The sequence below is a fragment of the Trichechus manatus genome, unplaced genomic scaffold (assembly GCF_000243295.1).
Source record: "Trichechus manatus latirostris isolate Lorelei unplaced genomic scaffold, TriManLat1.0 scaffold00052, whole genome shotgun sequence".
In the NCBI taxonomy this organism is placed as follows: domain Eukaryota; kingdom Metazoa; phylum Chordata; class Mammalia; order Sirenia; family Trichechidae; genus Trichechus; species Trichechus manatus.
Window position 1 is genome coordinate 14,214,792 of NW_004443988.1, and position 20,254 is coordinate 14,235,045.

General features: G+C 42.4%; 1 protein-coding gene across 3 annotated transcripts in view; it reads right to left on the reverse strand.

Annotated features, from left to right (window-relative positions):
- Positions 1-13,983, reverse strand: part of LYSMD2 (LysM domain containing 2) — a 61,625-nt gene extending 47,642 nt beyond the window's left edge. The window contains exon 1 of one of the 3 annotated variants that reach the window (XM_004377666.2): positions 13,699-13,983. In XM_004377666.2, the coding sequence (XP_004377723.1) occupies positions 13,699-13,971 (273 nt within the window). In that variant the 5' untranslated portion in view covers positions 13,972-13,983. Of the gene's footprint in view, positions 1-7,997; positions 11,545-13,469; positions 13,488-13,698 lie in introns of those variants that run through there. The other 2 variants (XM_023732480.1, XM_023732481.1) reach the window with 2 other exon arrangements.
- Between the last annotated feature and the right edge of the window lie 6,271 nt (positions 13,984-20,254).

A 20,254-nucleotide genomic window follows, 5' to 3' on the forward strand; every position in this document is an offset into this window, starting at 1 on the left:
ACCTTGTTTAAAAACAACTGGGTAATACAAGAAATCAAAGAAAGAATTAAAAAATTCCTAGAATCAAATGAGAACGAAAACACATCATACCAAAACTTTTGGGACACAGCAAAGGTAGTGCTCAGAGGTCAATTTACAGGAATAAACACACACATCAAAAAAGAATGGGCCAAAATAAAAATGTTAGCCCTGCACCTCAAATAGCAAGAGAACAGCAAAAGAAGCCCCAGGCACCAGAAGGAAAGGAAATAATAAAGATTAGAGCTAAAATAAATAAAATAACAGAAAACAATAGAGAATCAACAAGACCAAAAGTTGGTTCTTTGAAAAGATCCACAAAATCGACAAACCACTGGCCAAACTGACAAAAGAAAAACAGGAGAGGAAGCAAACAACCCACATAAGAAATGAGATAGAGGACATCAAAACAGACCCAACTGAAATAAAAAAGATCATAACAGAATACTATGAAAAACTCTACTTCCACAAATTTGAGAACCTAGAAGAAATGGACAAATTTCTAGAAACACATTAGCTACCTAAAGTAACACAAATTGTAATAGAAAATCTGAACAGGACCATAAGAAGAGATTGAAGAGGTAAAAAAAACTCTCAACAAAAAAAAGCCCTGGCTTGGACGGCTTCACTGGAAAATTCTACTAAACATTTAGGGAAGAGCTCCCATCAGTACTACTCAGACTATTTCAGAGCATAGAAAATGAAGGAATAGTCCTGAATCAGTCTATGAAGCCAGCATAACCCTGATAACAAAGCCAGGAAAAGACATCACACAAAAAAGAAAATTACAGACCAATGTCTCTCATGAATAGAGATGCAAAAATTCTCAACAAAATTCTAGCCAATAGAATTCAGCATCATATTAAAAAAAAAAATACCTCACTATCAAGTGAGATTCATACCAGGTATGCAAGGATGGTTCAACATTAGAAAATCAATCAACATAATCCACCATATAAATGCTGCTGTTGTGTCAAGTCGGTTCTGACTCACAGCAACCCTATGTACAACAGAACGAAACACTGCCTGGTCCTGTGCCATCCTCACAATCATTATGCTTGAGCCCATTGTTGCAGCCACTGTGTCAATCCATCTCAGTGAGGGTCTTCCTCTTTTTTGCTGATGCTCTACTTTACCAAGCATGATGTTCTTCTCCAGGGACTGGTCTCTCCTGATAACACGTCCAAAGCACATGAGACAAAGTCTTGCCATCTTTGCTTCTAAGGAGCGTTCTGGCTGTACTTCTTCCAAGACAGATTTGTTCATTCTTTTGGCAGTCCATGGTATATTCGATATTCTTCACAAACACCATAATTCAAAGGCATCAAGTCTTCTTCAGCCTTCCTTATTCATTGCCTAGCTTTCCCGTGCATATGAGGCGACTGAGAACACCATGACATGGGTCAGGCGAACCTTTGTCTTCAAGGTGACATCTTTACTTTTTAACACTTTAAAGAGGTCTTTTGCAGCAGATTTGCCCAATGCAACGGGTCATATGTTTTCTTGACTGCTGCTTCCATGGCTGTTAATTGTGGATCCAAGTAAAATGAAATCCTTGACAACTTCAATCTTTTCTCCGTTTATCACGATGTTGCTTACTGGTCGACTTGTGAGGATTTTTGTTTCTTTATCTTGCAGTGTAATCCATACTGAAATCTGTGGTGTTTGATCTTCATCAGTAAGTGCTTCAAGTCCTCTTCACTTTCAGCAAGCAAGGTTGTGTCATCTGCATAACACAAGCTGTTAATGAGTCTTCCTCCAATCTTGATGCTCCGTTCTTCTTTATATAATCCAGCTTCTTGGATTATTTGCTCAGCATACAAATTGAATAGGTATGGTGACAAGATACAACCCTGATGCACACCTTTCCTGAGTTTGAACCACACAGTATCCCCTTGTTCTGTTCGAACAACTGCCTCTTGATCTATGTACAGGTTCCCCATGAGCACAATTAAGTGTTCTGGAATTCCTATTCTTCACAATGTTACCCATAATTTGTTATGATCCACACAGTTTTGCATACTCAATAAAACACAGGTAAACATCCTTTTGGTATTTTCTGCTTTCAGCCAGGATCTATCTGACATTAGCAATGATATACCTTGTACCATGTCCTCTTCTGAATCTGGCTTGAATTTCTGGAAGTTCTCTGTGGATGTACTGCAGCAGCCGCTTTTGAATGATCTTCAGCAAGATTTTGCTAGCATGTGATATTAACGATATTGTTTGATAATTTCAGTTGGATCACCTTTTTTTGGAATAAGCACAAATACAGATCTCTTCAGTCAGTTGGCCAAGTAGCCGTCTTCCAAATTTCTTCGCATAGACAAGTGAGCACCTCCAGTGCTGCATCCATTTGTTGAAACATCTCAGTTGGTATTCCATCAATTCCTGGAGCTTTTTTTTTTTTTTTTTTTTTTTTTTTTTTGCCAATGCCTTCAGTGCAGCTTGGACTTCTTCCTTCAGTACCATCAGTTCTTGATCATACGCTACCTGCTGAAATGGTTGAACATGGACCAATTCTTTTTGGTATAGTGATTCAGCGTATTCCTTCCATCTTCTTTTGATGCTTCCTGCATCGTTTACTATTTTCCCTGTAGAATCCTTCAGTACTGCAACTTGAGGCTTGAATTTTGTCTTCAGTTCTTTCAGCTTGAGAAATGCCAAGTGTGTTCTTCCCTTTTGGTTTTCTAACTCCAGGTCTTTGCACATGTCATTACAATACTTTACTTTGTCTTCTCAAGCCGCCCTTTGAAATCTTCTATTCAGCTCTTTTATTTCATCATTTCTTCCATTCACTTTAGCTACTCGACATTCTCAGACCAAGCTTCAGAGCTCTTCTGACATCCATTTTGGTCTTTTCTTTCTTTCCTGTCTTTTTAATGACCTCTTGCTTTCTTCATGTATGATGTCCTCAATGTCATTCTACAACTCGTCTGGTCTTCAGTCATTAGTGTGCAACGGATCAAATCCATTATTGAGATGGTCTCTAAATTCAGGTGGGATATACCCAAGGTCATACTTTGGTTCTCATGGACTTGTTCTAATTTTCTTCAGCCTTAACTTGAACTTGCATATAATAATTGATGGTCTGCTCCACAGTCAGCCCCTGAACTTGTTCTAACTAATGATATTGAGCTTTTCCACTATCTCTTTCCACAGATGTAGTCAATTTGATTCCTGCGTATTCCATCCAGCGAGGTCCATGTATATAGTTACCGTTTATGTTGTTGAAAAAAGGTATTTGCAATGAAGTCGTTGGTCTTGCAAAATTCTATCAAGCAATCTCTGGCATCATTTCTATCACTAAGGCCATATTTTCCAACTACCAATCCTTCTTCTTTGTTTCCAACTTCTGCATTTCAATTAGCAGTAATTATCAGTGCATCCTGATTGCATGTTCGATCAATTTCAGACTGCAGAAGTTCATAAAAATCTTCCATATCCTCATCTTTGGCTTTAGTGATTGGTGCGTAAATTTGAATAATAGTCATATTAACTTATTTTCCTTGTAGGCATATTGATATTATCCCATCACTGACAGCGTTGTACTTCAGGATAGATCTTAAAATGTTCTTTTTGATGATGAATGCAACGCCATTCCTCTTCAAGTTGCCATTCCCGGCATAGTAGACCATATGATTGTCCGATTCAAAATGGCCAATACCAGTCCATTTCAGTTCACTAATGCCTAGGATATCGATGTTTATGCATTCTATTTCATTTTTGATGATTTCCAATTTTCCTAGATTCATACTTTGCACATTCCACGTTCCAATTATTAATGGATGTTTGCAGTTGTTTCTTCTCACTTTGAGTTGTGCCACATTAGCAAAAAGCCCCGAAAGCTTGACTCCATTCATGTCATTAAGGCAGACTCTACTTTGAGGAGGCAGCTCTTCCCCAGTCATCTTTTGGGTGCCTTCCAACCGGAGGGGCTCAACTACCAGCACTATATCAGCCAATGTTCTGCTGTTCATAAGGTTTTCACTGGCTAATTCTTTTCAGAAGTAGACCACCAGGTCCTTCTGCCTAGTTTGTCTTAGTCTGGAAGCTCAGGTGAAACCTGTCTACCACGGGCAACCCTGCTGGTATTTGAATACCGGTGGCATAGCTTCCAGCATCTCAGCAACATGCAAGCCCCCACAGTATAACAAACTGACAGTTGCATACCATATAAATAGAACAAAAGAAAAGAATCACATGATCATCTCAATCAATGCAGAAAAAGCATTTGATAAAGTCCAACACTCATTCCTGATAAAAACTCTCAATAAAATAGGAATAGAAGAGAAATTTCTCAACATAATAAAGGGTAGCTATACAAAACCAACAGCCAACATTATTCTCAATGGAGAGAGACTGAAAGCATTCCCCCTGCGAACAGGAATAAGACAAAGATGTCCTTTATCACTACTCCTATTTAACACTGTGCTGGAAGTCCTAGCTAGAGCAATAAGGCAATAAAAAGAAATAATGCACATCAAATTGGAAGGGAAGAAGTAGAACTATCCCTATTCACAAATGATATGATCCTATACATAGAGAACCCCAAAGATTCCACAATAAAACTACTGGAATTAATAGAAAGATTTCAGCAAAGTAGCAGCATAAAAGATCAATGTACAAAAATCAGTTGGATTCCTATACACCAACAATGAGAACTTTGAAAAGGCAATCGGGAAAACAGTGCCATTTATAATAGCCCCTAAAAAGATAGACTACTTAGGAATAAATCTAACCAGGGATGTAAAAGACCTATACAAAGAAAACTACAAAACACTATTGCAAGAAACCAAAAGAGACCTACATAAATGGAAAAACATACCATGCTCATGGATAGAAGGCTCAACATTGTGAAAATGTCAATTCTACCCAAAGCTATCTACATATATAATGCAATCCTAATCCAAATACCAACAGCATTCTTTAATGAGATGGAAACATGAATCACCAACTTTATATGGAAAGAAAAGAGGCCCCAGATAAGCAAAGCATTACTGAGGGAAAAGAACAAAGTAGGAGGCCTCACACTACCTGATCCCAGAACCTACTATACAGCTATGGTAGTCAAAACAGCCTAGTACTGGTACAATAACAGACACATTGTCCAATAGAACAGAATTGAGAACCCAGACGTAAATCCATGCACTTATGGTCAGCTAATCTTTGACAAAAAACCAAAGTCCATTAAATGGGGAAAAGACAGTCTTTTTAACAAATGGTGCTGGCAAAACTGGGTGTCCATCTGAAAAACAATGAAATAGAACCCATACCTCACACCATACACAAAAACTAACTCAAAATGGATCTAAGATCTAAATATAAAACCTAAAATGACAGAGATCATGGAATAAAAAATAGGGACAATACTAGAAGCCCTAATACATGGCATAAATACAATACAAACCATAACTAACAATGTACAAACACCAGATGATAAACTAGATAACTGGAATCTCCTAAAAATCAAATACTTATGTTCATCGAAAGACTTCACCAAAAGAGTAAAAAGGGAACCTACAGACTGGGAAAAAAATGTTGACTACAACACCTCAGACAAGGGTCTAATCTCTAAAATCTATAGAATACTTAACCTCAATAACAACATGACAAATAATCCAATTAAATGGAGAAATGCATATCAAAACCACAATGAGATACCATCTCACCTTGACATTACTGGCACAAACCAAAAACACAGAAAATAACAAATGTTAGAGAGGTTTAGAGAGGTTGTAGGGAGATGAGAAGTCTTATGTACTGCTGGTGGGAATGTAAAATGGTACAACCACTATGGAAAATGATATGGCGCCTCTTTAAATAGCTAGAGATAGAAAAACCATAGGATCTAGTCCAGCACAACTAGATGGTGCCTGGCTACCGCCACCAACAGCTCTGACAGGGATCACAATAGAGGTTCTCTGACAGAGCGGGAGAAAACCATAGGCCAAAATTCAAAAAAAGACCAGACTTACTGGTCTGACTGAGACCGAAGAAACCCCGAGAGTATGGCCCACAGACACCCTTTAACTTAGTACTGAAGTCACTCCTGAGGTTCACCCTTCAGCCAAAGATTAGACAGGCCCATACAACAAACAATAGTACACATAGCTCAGCTATGTGTATGAGACTAAATGGGCACACCAGTCCAGGGGCAAGAACGAGAACGCAGGAGCGGGGAGGAAAGCTGGACGAATGGAAATGGGGAGCCCAAGGTTGAGAAGGAGAGTGTGATACGTCACAGGGTTGGCAACCAATGTCACAAAAACAATATGTGTATTAATTGTTTAATGAGAACTAATTTGCTCTGTAAACTTTCATCTGAAGCACAATAAAAAAAATTTACATGACTAAAAAAAAAGAAATAGCATATGATCCAGCAATCCCACTCCTAGGAATACATCCTAGAAAAATAAGAGCCGTCACATGAATAGACATATGCACACCCATGTTCACTGCAGCATTATTCACGATAGCAAAAAGATGGAAACAACAAAAAAGACACCTCCACCATCAGTTTCTGTCGAGTCGATTCTAACTCATGGCGACTTCATCTGAGTCAGGTTAGAACTGTGATTCACAGGGTTTTCAATGGCTGATTTTTCTGAAGTAGATCACCGGGCCTTTCTACTCAGGTGCCTCTGGGTAGACTTGAACCTTCAACATTTTGATTAGCAGCCAAGCAGGTTAACTGTTTTCAACACCGAGGGACTCTCCCTTCCAAAAACAGCAGCAACCAGTGGTATAGTTTACAGAATATTTTTATATACATGCACAGTTATTATTTTACTAAATATAAAGTGATTCTCCCCAAATCATTTTCTGGTAAGTGCTGGATCAACCCACTGTTAAGTTCTAGGTGTTGGTGGCAATCAATCCCCTCCATTGCCACGTGCTAATGGGGAAAAGGATTCTTACCTTCCTTACACTTTGACTCACAAGAATACATAAGATTCCACTACTATGAAATGTTCCAGAAAAGGCAAATCTATAGATTAGAAAGTAGATTCATATTGCCTGGGGCTGGAGAAGGGAACAGGAAGTTAACTACAATGGGCATAAAGAGATCTTTTTAGAGTGATGGAAAAGTTCTAAAGTTAAATTCTGGTGATGTTTGCACAACTCTGTAAATTCACCAAAGTCATTTACTAAAGGACTTGTTGTGACATGTAAATTATACCTCAATAAAGCTGTTTTAAACAAAAGAATACTTGGAAATCTGTTAAAATCCCAAATTACCACAGGCGACTTTAACAGCTGTCTCACTATAGGTGGCACTTCATAAGGTTCTCCTCCCTCTAATCAGCAAAGGTGAATAATTTCCACCAGCAGCAGAGGATAATGTTATAAACATCAAAGATTTATATACACTTACATTTCTAACTCACATCCCCTGTTCCCTTAAAATGACGATCATTTCTTCTTTTCTCGGGAAGGTAACTTTTGTTAGAGGAAATGTTAAGAAAAGGACTTGGCTTAGCAGCTAACTGGAGGAGGAAGAGAAGACCCTAGGAATAAACCAGACAGGAAGTGACTGAGGGCACTGGGGCCCTAGCTCTGAGTGGGGAGTTGCCAGGGGGCAGCAAGGGACTAAGAAAAGTTTATGCAAATAAGAGGTCCCCTTCACTGTCGCTTTCCCACTGTTTCCATACTGTTCTCTGGATGTTCTTCCAGGGTTTCCTAAGTTCTCTCTCAGTGGCTGCCTGAAGCTGGTCAATTTCCTTCAGAGGCTTGAATCCAACTGGGAAGGGCCATGATAAACGCAAAAGCAACGGCTAAATCTAGAACACAGGGTTAAGGAAAGAGCCTTAAGGTCTCAGTGGAGATTAACTCAGCTGAGGAAATTCCAGCCCAGGCAAGTTTATATATGAGATTTGAACTGTAGTTCAACTCAGCATAAACAGTTTCACTTTCCGAGACCCACTTCCTCAAGTCCTCTTACTCTGGTAGAAGCTCAAACCTAAACTCATACTTACTTCTATGTAAAGACTCACTTTTGGTGGAAGGAGAGGAAACAAATATCACATACCATAAACGGCAGCAGTCTTCCGTAGGTTGAGAGCTGGCCTCAAACCAAATTTTTAATTCAACTCTTAAACAGGATGCACTACCTCACTCAGCTCCTACCTGGCTGACTTTCAGGGCCTCCTCAAGTCCAGGGCCTAGTGATTTCATACCAGCCAGGCTTTCCTGTGGATTAAGTCCACACAGATGTGGACGGCCCACCATGGCTACACACGGAAGATACAAAGATGAAATAGACAAGTTCCCTTGCTTCTCAAATAGCTTACAGGCTAGTGTAAATCAGTAGCTGATGAACTCACCACAAATAAAAAAAGGACAATGTGTTAGTATTATCTTGTAGCCCCAGCACTTAGCACAGGGCCTTAAACAAACCACGCTCAATAAAAGTTAGTAAAAATAAAATAAAATAATGAATGCCATTTATCAATGATTTAATATGTTATCTCATAACCAAAAAAGGATGGTGGGAAAGGGTCACAAAGGTATTTTTTACTTCACTGGAAGAAGAACTGGGGCTTGTTAGGAGTCAGACCTGGCTAGATTCTTAAATCTCCACACCCCTCCTTCCTACAGAGCAGCCTCCTGGATCTCTGGGCCCGTCTCCAGGGCAGAAGTATTCAAACTCAACAGTGAGCAAGTAAGCAGAAAATTTCTAGCATATCAGCAAATCATCCAGAATCCCACCTCTTCCCACTGCCTCCTTCTCTACTGCTTTGGTCCAAGCTGTTATCTTCTTTCACCCCTATTACTACAAAAGCCTCCATCCTATCTGGTCTCCCTGCCTCGGCACTTGCCCTCCCTATGGTCTATTCTTAAAACAGAAGCCACATCGATCCTTTTAATGCATAAGTCAGATCGTGTCATGCTTTTGTTCAAATCCCTCCAACACTTCCCAACTCACTCAGAAAAAGCCAAAGGCCTCACAGTGGCCTTCAAGACCCTACATGATCTAAGCCAACTACATCCCTTTGTTCACTAAGCTCCAGCCACACTGTTCCTGGAAGATGTCCCACCTCAGGGCCTTTGTACCACCCACTGTTCCTTTTGCCTGGAATGTTCTCCACCCAGATATCTGCATGGCTCCCTTCTTCACTTTCTCCTCAGTGAGGCCTTCTCTTGCCACACCATTTTAAATCACAGCTACCTCCACCAGCCCTATCTCCTTTCCCTGATTTATTTTCTTTACTTTGCTTATTAATATCTGAAAGATAACATATTTTGTTTATTTACTGTCTCCACTGACTAAAATATAAGCTCCATGAGAGCATGGATTTTTATTTATTCACTAATATATCACCAGAAAGATAGGAGCTGAAAAAGTTGGATAAATGATAAATACTGCTGGAAAAAAAGGCAGGGAAGGGGAGAGGCGTGCCGGGCTGGAGGAGGGTTTCAATTTCAAACAGAGTGGTCAGGAAAGTCCCCACAGAGGAGACGTTTAAGCAAAGATGTGAAGGCAGTGAGGGGGCACGTCACACAGCCAAGACTGGCTACATAATTTGAAGGGCCCAATGAAAAGTGAAAATGTGGGCCCTTGCTCTCAAATGATTAAAAATTTCAGGATGGCAACAGCAGAGCATTAAACCAAGCACAGGCCCTTCTGAGCACGGAGCCCAGTGCAGCTGTGGAGGTCACACACCCATGAAGCCAGCCCTGCATATAGCTATCAGGGAAAGTGTGTCCCAAAGAGACAAAACAGCAAGTGCCAAGATCGCAAGGAAGGACAGTGTTTTGGGAACAAACAAGGAGACATGGCTTGTTAAAAAGAGATCCTGAGGTCCTTTTCTGGATATTCTGATCCAGTAGGTCCAAGGTCAGCCAGGATCCTTTCGTTTTAGTCTGCCCCAGGACACTCCTTTACTGTCCAGACAAGTTTGAGGAACACCGATTTATTCCAATATCCTGGGCTGCATTCTGCTGCCAGGCCATGAGCACCACTTTGGAAAACCAGTTTCCATCCTGTACCCCTATAACCCAGAAGCCAAGTCCCCATCTTCCTCTGTTCTGGAAACCTCCTCGTATCCACAAAACTACTTGCTTTTCCCACTCTCTGCCACTGAGGGAGTCAAATCCTGCCTGGACTCCCAACTGAGTCGCTGGGGAGCCTCCATCAGCAGACAGGCTTCCCTGAGAGTTCCTGCTCCTATAAGCAAAACTGCAGAGCTGTGCTCTGCTCACACCATAACTCATGGAATGTTAAAGTCAATTGTCCACCTGGACTGACTCTTAATTTCCAAGTGCACTACCACGGGTCTCAAACCCCCAACATCTTACCACCCACTCCGTTAAACAAAACCTTAAATATGTTGTTGATTATTTTAGCAGTTCAATATTAGAAATTTAACTCGCCTAACTTCTTTGTGTTCATTCAGGGGGGAGAAAAACTTTTCTGACTTTTTAGCCTCCAAGTAAAATCTCAATTTATAATAAATAAATCCAAATATTAAAGCAAGACTGTCCCTTCACTGTTAAGTATTGTCACTTTCACTGCTTCTATATAACCAGTAAAGGAGTCTCTAAAAATTTCATTAACTATAGTTCAGGACCCAAAGTGTGTGATATATGTTTGTAATCAACCAATGGTTCTCAACTGGGTATAATTCTGCCCTCCAGAGGACATGTGGCAATGTCTGGAAACATTCTGATTGTCACATCTTTGGGGTAAGGATGGGGGATGCTACCAGAATCTAGTGCGTAGAGACCAAAGATGCTGCTAAACATCCTACAATGCGCAGGACAGTCCCCACACGAAGAATTATCAGGTCCATAATGTCAATAGTGCTGAGGCTGAGGAACTCTGTAATTTATGACTACAAATCATGGTTCTCAAAACATTATACCTAAGTGTAACATCTTAAAGTCAACAGTCTTTACAAAAGTAATGAAAAATCTAATTCACACTTTAATTTTTTAAAAAAGGCTATAAGAAGATTATAAGAAATAGCATCTATAGTAAACAGGGATTAGAAAGCATCTGATCAAAAGTAGAGAACTTCAGCACGCAGATATTTAGGAGCTACAAGGAACTCCAGTGAGACCACAGAGGGCTGTAGGTCATGGAGAAATTGCTGTGGGTGGCAACCAACAAAATAACCTTCCTCCAGATGTCATGGGTTGCTAGGTATAGTTACCCTGGCCTAGTAGGTAGGACTCAGAGAAACCAGAGAGAATTGACCTTCCTTCTTCAGTAACCAGGATGCTGAGAAAGCTCTCGATAAGACTAGGATAAAAGCAAGGGTGGAAATCAGAAGTAATATCTAAAGAAAAGCAAATGCTTTATCACTATGCTGATTCGAGCTACTCCCAATGAATAATCACGCTTGTAAAACATCCTTACCTCTCACGCATCTTCTCACCTGTAAAAAGGAGATTAATTACACCTATCCTTGGCTTACTATGAAAATCAAATTAAATACGATAAAAACAAACCAAAATAAAAACAAACCCGTTGCCATGGAGTCGATTCCAACTCATAGTGACCCTATAGGACACGGTAGAACTGCCCCCATAGGGTTTCCAAGGATCAGCTGGTGGATTCAAACTGCTGACCTTTTGATTAGCGGTCAAACGCTTACCCACTGCACCACCAGGATCCCGAAATCAAAATATAGCAGGATAAATGAAATGCCTGGCACACGGCAGGCATTCAGCAGAAGGTGGCTACTGATGTTTCCCAACTCTGCTTTCCTCTGATTTGACCCAAACCAGGCCCCACTAATGCACATGGAGAATTGTAGGTCTGTGTTCACATTCAGGAGGAGCCCTGGTTGCAGCAGTGGTGAAGCGCTCAGCTGCTAACCAAAAGGTCAGTGGTTCGAACTCACCAGCTGCTCCCGGGAGAAAGATTTGGCAGTCTGCTTCCATAAAGATTTATAGCCTTGAGAATGAAGAACACCATAGACACAAGAAAAGTATTAGCCCAAGAGACAGAAAGGGCCACATAAACCAGAGACTTCATCAGCCTGAGACCAGAAGAACTACATGGTGCCCGGCTACCACCAATGACAGCCCTGACAGGGAACACAACAGAGAGTCCCTGACAGAGCAGGAGAAAAGTGGGGTGCAGAACTCAAATTCTAGTAAAAAGACCAGACTTAATGGTTTGATTGAGACTAGAGGGACCCCAGAAGACACGGACCCCGGACTCTCAGTTAGCCCAAAACTAAAACCATTCCCAAGGCCAACTCTTCAGACAAAGATTAGACTGGACTATGGGACATAAAATGATACTCATGAAGAGAGTTCTTCTTAGCTCAAGCAGATACATGAGTCTAATGGGCAGCTCCTGTCCAGAGGCGAGATGAGAAGGCAGAGAGGGTCAGGAGCTGGTCGAATGGACATGGGAAGTCAGGGGTAGAAAGGAAGAGTGTGCTGTCACAGTATAGGGAGAGCAACTAGGGTCACACAACAATGTATAAATTTTTGATGAGAGACTAACTTGAATTGTAAAGTTTCACTGAAAGCACAGCAAGAAAAAAAAAAGAATATTCATTACAGTGAGAAAAAAAGAAAAGATTTATAGCTTTGGAAACCCTATAGGGCAGTTCTACTCTGTCCTATGGTGTCGCTATGAGTCGAAATACACTGGATGGCAATAGCTCTGGTTTGGTTGAGTTCACATGTAGACAGCTGCCAACAGCCCTGTATGGGGCTACCTACCGCATGATAATGTCAGTCTAGCTTGCACAGTAAGATCCCTGCTCTCAAAAAGTTTAAATGATAGAAGAGCCGTATAGGTAAGCATATACCCACTCAAAAGTGCAAAATAGGTTGCTCAGTCTCTGTCATTCAATCTGAAGGGCTAGAAAGAGTTTCACTTTAAGAGAAAGATACAGATAAGATTACCTTTCTTCCCGTTGCTATCTAAGATGCTTCAGGAAAGAACACTGAAAATTGATACAGAACTCACATGTAAAAAGGCCGTAACATAACTCAGAGTTAATTATAAGTAATTTTAATGAAACAATTTGTTCCCCCGGGTTTCCATGTTCTTTCCAGAGGTGTAATACAATATGCCCAAGACCCATGCGCTTCTAAATTTATAATAAACACAGCCCTTCAGCTCACCTAGACCATAGTTCTTGGCTGTGGCTTAGCCACTGGTGTCACATTCACAGTCAGTGAGCCCAGGGGTATAATTTTCACTTCTAAATGAAGAAGTATAATCGACAGAACCAGAACCATCCAGTCTGAACAACTGTACCATTCCTGACTCACTGCAGGACTTGTTTACACAGAGAACAAAATTCTCTGCCCAGTCCACACCTCAGTTCGGCGTGAGCAAATACATACTAGTGTGATCGGACTGAAAATAGCGTAAATGTGGCTCCCAGGGATGCCAAAGCCCTGGTCCTCTTTGCCTTCATCACGCGACAGATCTGGTCTGAGTCTGGGCAGAGCACCCAGGAACTCGATGCACCTACCTGGGGAGGGAGCCTGGGCCTTGGCGGCCCCCCCACCTCTGGCTGCAGGACCTGCCTTGGCGACCATTGCTGTTACCAGCAGCGAGCGGGGAGCGAGCACCTGGGGCCAGGCGACGGATGGCTGCCTGCTGGACCCCCCAGCACTCCTCCTGAGCCCACTCCCTGCCCCTCCAAGCCGTTCCCGCCCCGCGCGGCTATCACCCGGGCCGCGGCGGCGCGGCCTGCTCACCGTGACTCCGTACTTGAGCGCGATGCCCTGCAGCGTGTCGCCGCCGCAGACCCGGTGCTCCACGTGGCGCTCGAGGACGCCGGTGCCCAGCGGCGCCCGCACGCTGGCTGTGCTGCCGTACGAGCGGGTCTTGGTACGGGCCAGTCTCAGCGACAGCTCGGCCTCCTCGGCCTCGGAGCGGGAGCGCGAGCGCGGCGGCGGCGACGGAGCCCGAGGCTGGGACGCGCGGGGGACGCCTTCACGCAGGGACAGCGCGGGCGAGGAATCCGCCATGGGTCCTGCCGAGGCCGTGGGTCGGGAAGCTCGCCAAGGGGGTGGCGCATGCTCCGCAGCTACTGCCACTGCCGCCGGGGCCGCCGCCGCCTCCGCCTCTTTTTCCTCCTCCTCCTCATAGCGGCTGCGGACCGCGGTTCCGCGGGGGCAGCGGGCGGAGGCCGCGGCGGGGAGCTGGCGGCCCGGCATGGTGGGCGTCTCCCTCCGCTGCGCCCTGCCTTCCCCGGACGCCCGCGGCAGAAGCGCACCTGCAGGGGAAAGAGCGAAAGGAGTTCCTGCAGCTCCCGGGCCGTCCTCCGCCGCCGCCGCAGCCTCCCGGCCCGCCAGTGCGAGAAAGCGGGAGCTCTCTAAGGCCGGCGGCCGCTAAGAGTCACCCATCCTTCGGCCTTCTAGGCCTCCTGTGGAACCCTGCGCCATGCCGACCGGCCGCTTGGCCACACAGCCCTGGCCTGACCGCAGCTAAAAAGCAGGGCTTTGCTCTGCCTTCTTTATTGATTCCCCAGCAGGAGCCTACTAGCTCAGACCTTCAAGCTCCCCCAATGCCAAGGCTACTTCCCTCCCCCAACCCAGTTACCCTGATGACCTCAAAGTCCACGTCACAGAAACCACTATGATCACGAAGCACATACAGCTTCTTCCAGCCCATCTCAGCAGCCTGGGCCAAGTCCTTTCAACATTACAGCAGGAGTGACAGTGCTTCTAAGGCCTGATGGGTTGCCTCAAACAAACTAGCTGCTTTGGTTTGACTCTTCTTGGTGCACCAGTGCCAATTTTAGTCCTGGGCTGCCCTGAAAGCCTAACTATCAATCCACTCCCCCAGCTAACGACTTTGAATTTAGTATCTGCACCCATCTTTTTTTCTTATCAGTCCCCTCTTTGACACCCTGAAATCATAACTCTCCAAGCTATTACCGTTAAATCCGCCAATGACACCTTACCTATACTTTTCATTGGAACGCCTTCTCCTCCCGAATGCCCTTTCCTCCGGAGCGCCCCTCTCCTCCTGAGCGCCCTCTCCTCAACATTCTGGCTTCAGACAGTACTCTACAGGGAGTGGGTGTGCATTTACTAGAATCTAGTGCCCGGTTTCTGTTTGTAATTTGGACAGCTCTTCAAGAAGAGGGACCCAAACGTAGGTCGGGAGAGTGGAAGTTTGATTCTATGGCTGAAGTTGGACGCGTTGCTGTGCTGGACAGAGGCAAAGGAATTAGAGCTCAGGAGACACAAAGGATGGGAGAGGAGCAAGTGGTCCCCCCATAAGCCTCCCACTCAAAAAACCTTCAATGGCTTCCTGTGGACAACAGCATGAATATAAACTCACACTGGCATCCAAGCTATTATTTTTCTTTTTATCATTCATGCTCTGGCCATGCTTGTATCTGCTCCTCATCCTTTACACTCCATATGCTCCAAACAGAGCCACCTGAACTTGCTCATCGTTCCTCCCTATATGCCTTGCATATACTATACCTGCCACCTGAAATGCCACTCTTCTAATACCCTTTGTCTACACTTTTAAAATCTTTAAGGGCCATCTCAAATGATACATCCTTATGAGACCCTTCCTGATTATTACCTACCTGTCCCCCTCCCCCACCTGCCCAATTATTGTTTCTCCTTTGAACCCCAAGGGTAGTTTTAATCTCTTGTTTAGCATTTAACTTACTGTGCTTTGTGTTTGAGTTATTCATGTACTTGTCTTATCCCTTCTGCCAGATGCATGCTCCTGGAAGGTATAACTAGGTCTTACTCATCTTTTTAGCTCCAGCAGTGCCTAGCTCAGTGCCTTGACTAAAGAACATACTTGATCAAAAGTAGTAGTGAGTAGTAGTAAAAAGATGCTGAAGGCTAAATTAGATTGTTTAATAAGAGTTAGCTGTGTAAGAACTCTTGGATGATATCCAGTGTTCCATTCCAAGACCCAAGAGAGATAACCCCAAAGATATAGATGCAATCTATATACAGATGTAATCAGGTCAAGAAAGCAGAGATTCTAGATTCTTTAGGAGTGTTCTCTTAAAAGAGTGTTTTTCCCAGCAGGTTAAGGCGATCAGTTATTCATACACCTTGATAAAGAATGAACCATATTCAATCCAAGTCCCATACATATTGTTGATATCCTACTACATGCTACATACAGTGATGGGTAATAGGGACACCACAATGAAAGAATCTGCCCTCAAGAGTTTGTAAGCTAGTAGTGAGAAAGTATATAATGTGTTTCCCACTAAGGAAAGGTTAGTGAAGAACTGGAAGTTTTTACTTGAAGATTAAAGAATTTAATTACATAAGATGTTATTAGGTGTTCATTAGAAAGTGTTCCATAATCAACAAATCGGGAAAATACTACATACAATATTACCCCTTCGGAGATTCACAATGCACATTAGAATGCTGAAGGTTCTAGAAGTCCTGCAGTAAAGTAAGCTATACAATTTTGCTTGATACTGTGTTTCCCAAACTCATTTGATCATGAAACTCCTTTTTCTCTCAGAATTTCTACAGTTTGGGAAGTGTGGAATTAAAGGGGAAAGACAAGCCTAAATGAAGAATCAGAAAAATAGCTTTGAAAAGTCAAAGATTCCCAAAAGACAGAACATTAGCTACCTAGAGTGGGGAGCAGAAGCTGCGCCCAGAAGTAGGAAAGAGGCGAGGTGATGATCGTGTAATTACTTTACAAAATGACCATGGCTTCTGTAAAAGTGCAGAAAAAAAGTGGCCACCAAAAATGTATAGACTTGAGAGCCACTGATTGCACTTCCCTATTATTAGGGCTAATTCTCAAGCTATCCCTATTATATTCAATTTATCCAGCCGTTAGAAATCCTGGGCCATATAACACCTCCAAAACAATTATACAATCCTCTGAAATAAATCCCATGCAATTCTCAGAATTTTTTCCTTTTTGTGATCTTCACTAGAGTTTCTCCAGATCCCAGAAATGAATCAGCTTGAATTAATACTTATTTTATATTTGATACTTAATATCCTTTGTGAGTTGTTTTTCCCTAGGTACTTGGGCTGTTTCCAGAAATCTAGGCTTCCTGTACATTTTACATCTATTTCTCCCTGATTCAAAGAATAAAAGTTAACATGCACAATTTGCAGCTCAGATTGATTTTTTTGCTTATTTATTTGTTTCCTTCCTTCTTGAACCAGAACTTCAAAAGTGTTTTTAATGTGTATCTACCTACAACATACAGCAAATTTCACAATAAATGGTAAGATATTAGAAGAATTTCCTCTGAGGTCAAGAATAAGAAAAGGAAGCCTTATATCTACCTACAACATAGAGCAAATCTCACAATTAATGATGAGATATTAGAAGAATTTCCTTTAAGGTCAAGAATAAGAAAAGGAAGCCTTCTATTACTGCCTTTATTTAACATAGTTCTGGAGGGCCTAGCCAATGCAATAAGAAAAAGAGGAAGAGAGAGAAATGAAGACTGAAAAAAATAAACAACCTGCTGTGATAGACAATAAACCCATTGTCATCTAGTCAATTTCCACTCATGGCGACCCCATGTATGCAGAATAGAATTACACTCCATAGGGTTTTCAAGACTGTGATCTTTGGGAAGCAGATTGTTAGACCTTTCTTCCAAGGCACTTTGGGTGGGTTCAAACTGCTAACCTTTTTGCGGCTAGTAGTCAGCGTTTAACTGATTGTGCCAGACAATAGACAATACTAATGTCTACATTAGAACTATACAAACTATTAAGAGTTCATTGAAGTTACCAGACACAAGATCAATATGCAAATATTAATTGCATCAATCAATCAAAAAATATAATTGTGAAAAAGATGACATTCCAGATACCAACAAAAATACTGAGAAATTTAATATAAGAGAAGCATGCTTTGTATGAAAAATTATAAAACTACTGATGGGCATAAAAGAATTTATAAATAAAAGCAGAGATATACCACATTTATGAACGGGAAGATGCAAAATTATGAAAATATAATTTCCTTCTCAAACTAATTTATAACCTCATTGAAATTCCAACCAAAATTCCTATAGGTTTCTCCAAAGGACATGACAGGCTTATCCTAGAATTCATATGGAAGATAAAGGGCTACCAAGAGCCCAGACATTCCAGGAGAAGGAGGAAGGGGGACTTACCCTCATAGCCATTAAGACATACAATAAGGCCAGGAGAACTAAACTGGTGTGATATTGACATAAGATAGACAAATATAACATCTGAACAGCCATAAAATCCAGAAACAGATCCATACATATGGTAGAACTTAATCTATGCCAGAAGTACAATAACATATTCAATAAATGTTGCTGGCACAATTAGTTATCCATATGAAGAAGGATGACATTAGATCCCTACTTTATATAACACTCCAAAATCAAGTACAGATTGATTAAAGACAATTTTGAAAAAGTAAACTTCAATACTTTTAGAACAATATCTTTACAACCTCGGGATAGTAAAGGATTTCTTAAACAAGATACTAAAAATACAAACCACAAAGGAAAAATACTGATAAATAAATTAATGTCAACATTAAAAACTTTTCTACATCAAAAGACACCTTAAAACATTTGAATAGGAGGAGGGGCCAAGATGGCAGAGTAGTCAGATGCTTCCTATAGACCCTCTTACACCAAAGACCCGAAAAAACACATGATTCGATTATATATGGCAATCTCAGAGCCCTGAACATGAAAGGCAGAGTTGAGGAACCGGACTGAGCGGCAGGGGGGAGGGAGAGACAGTTCGGAAGCAGCAAGGAGTTGCCAGATCTGACCCAGCGAGAGCCTGAGCACTTCAGGTCTGAGCAGCTCATTGGTGAACGGTGAGGCAGGCAAGCAGCCAAGCTTGGGAGGCATGTTTTCCGCACCAGGAGAGACCCAGCACCACAGACTTTACACAGAAACCCAGAACCAGTGAGAAACAGTGCTTCATCGGCGAAAGATAAGTACTTGCGAAAGGCTTACCGCACGGATCAAAAACACCCCCCTTAGGGAAAAACTTTTCTCCCATTTACCTCCCTGCTCCCTGCTCAAACTGGGTCCCGGACCAGCTTCAGCAACTGCTGAGTCCCCTGGACCAGAAGTAGGATGCATCACACGCCCGGTGCCATTCTCCCTGCCTTGGAGCATGAACAAATTAACAAACAGGAAAAAATAAACTGCCAGCTCCCCTAAGCCAGGAACCCAGGGTAGCCACAGCTCCTTTGCCTAGGCACAGGAATAACAGATCCACGGACTTTGAGTGTCTTTCACCCTGCATAGACTTGTGCGGGCCCATCTCAACAGCACAGGCCCTCATTACCACAGTACAACAGGGTATATACCGGAACTGTAACTTCAACTGTTTCAGCTGTGAAGTGGCAGGTTCGTGACATTTGATACTGCTCTGCCCATAAAGCAGGGTCTTCACCTACCACATCCGGGGCCTGAGGAATGGTGGTTCCAACCACCCCACCTAGCCACTGGTGAGAGGGGCCCATGAATAAGAGGTGCCCCCCAGTCCTTACGGCCAACAGCACTGGGTGCTGATAGTCCAGCTACAAAACACACACACCTACGTGCTCTAGGGAACAGGGACACACCTTCCTCCTGGACACTCGGGGGTGGCTGTCAGCCCCCTGCCTTGCTCAGAATGTGCCCTGCTGCTGCAGCCAGATGCCTGTCTAGGACTGTAAGTGAGAGCCTACACCACACACTTGGTGTCTATCTACCTGGGCACCTAAGCTAAATCTATACCGGAGGAGTGGGCAGACTCCTGAGCTCACATACCTAGTAATAGATCTAACCACCTGGTGACAGGATATTAGAGCTTCAAAGCTGCCAATAATCAAACTAGCTCATACAAGCAGCCTATTTGGGCATATCAAAACAAAATAAGAAGCTAGGACACAGTAAGAAAACATAAAATAAATAAATATAATAACTTATTCATGGCTCAGAGACAACAGTCAATATCAAATCACACAAAGAGGCAATCCATGATGGCTTCAGCAAGCTCACAAAACAAAGAATCTAGAAATTTTCCAGAGGAGGAAAATTTCTTGGAATTACCAAAGGCAGAATACAAAAGATTAATATACAGACCTCTTCAAGAAACTGGGAAGGAAATTAAGCAAAACACAGAACATGCAATAGAGGAAATTAAAAAGATTAGAGAAGAGCATAATTACAAATCTAACAGACTGCAAGAATCCACAGAGAGACAGCAATCAGAAATCCAGAAGATTAACAATAAAATTTCAGAATTAGACAACTCAATGGAAAGTCATAGGAGCATAATTGAGGCAATG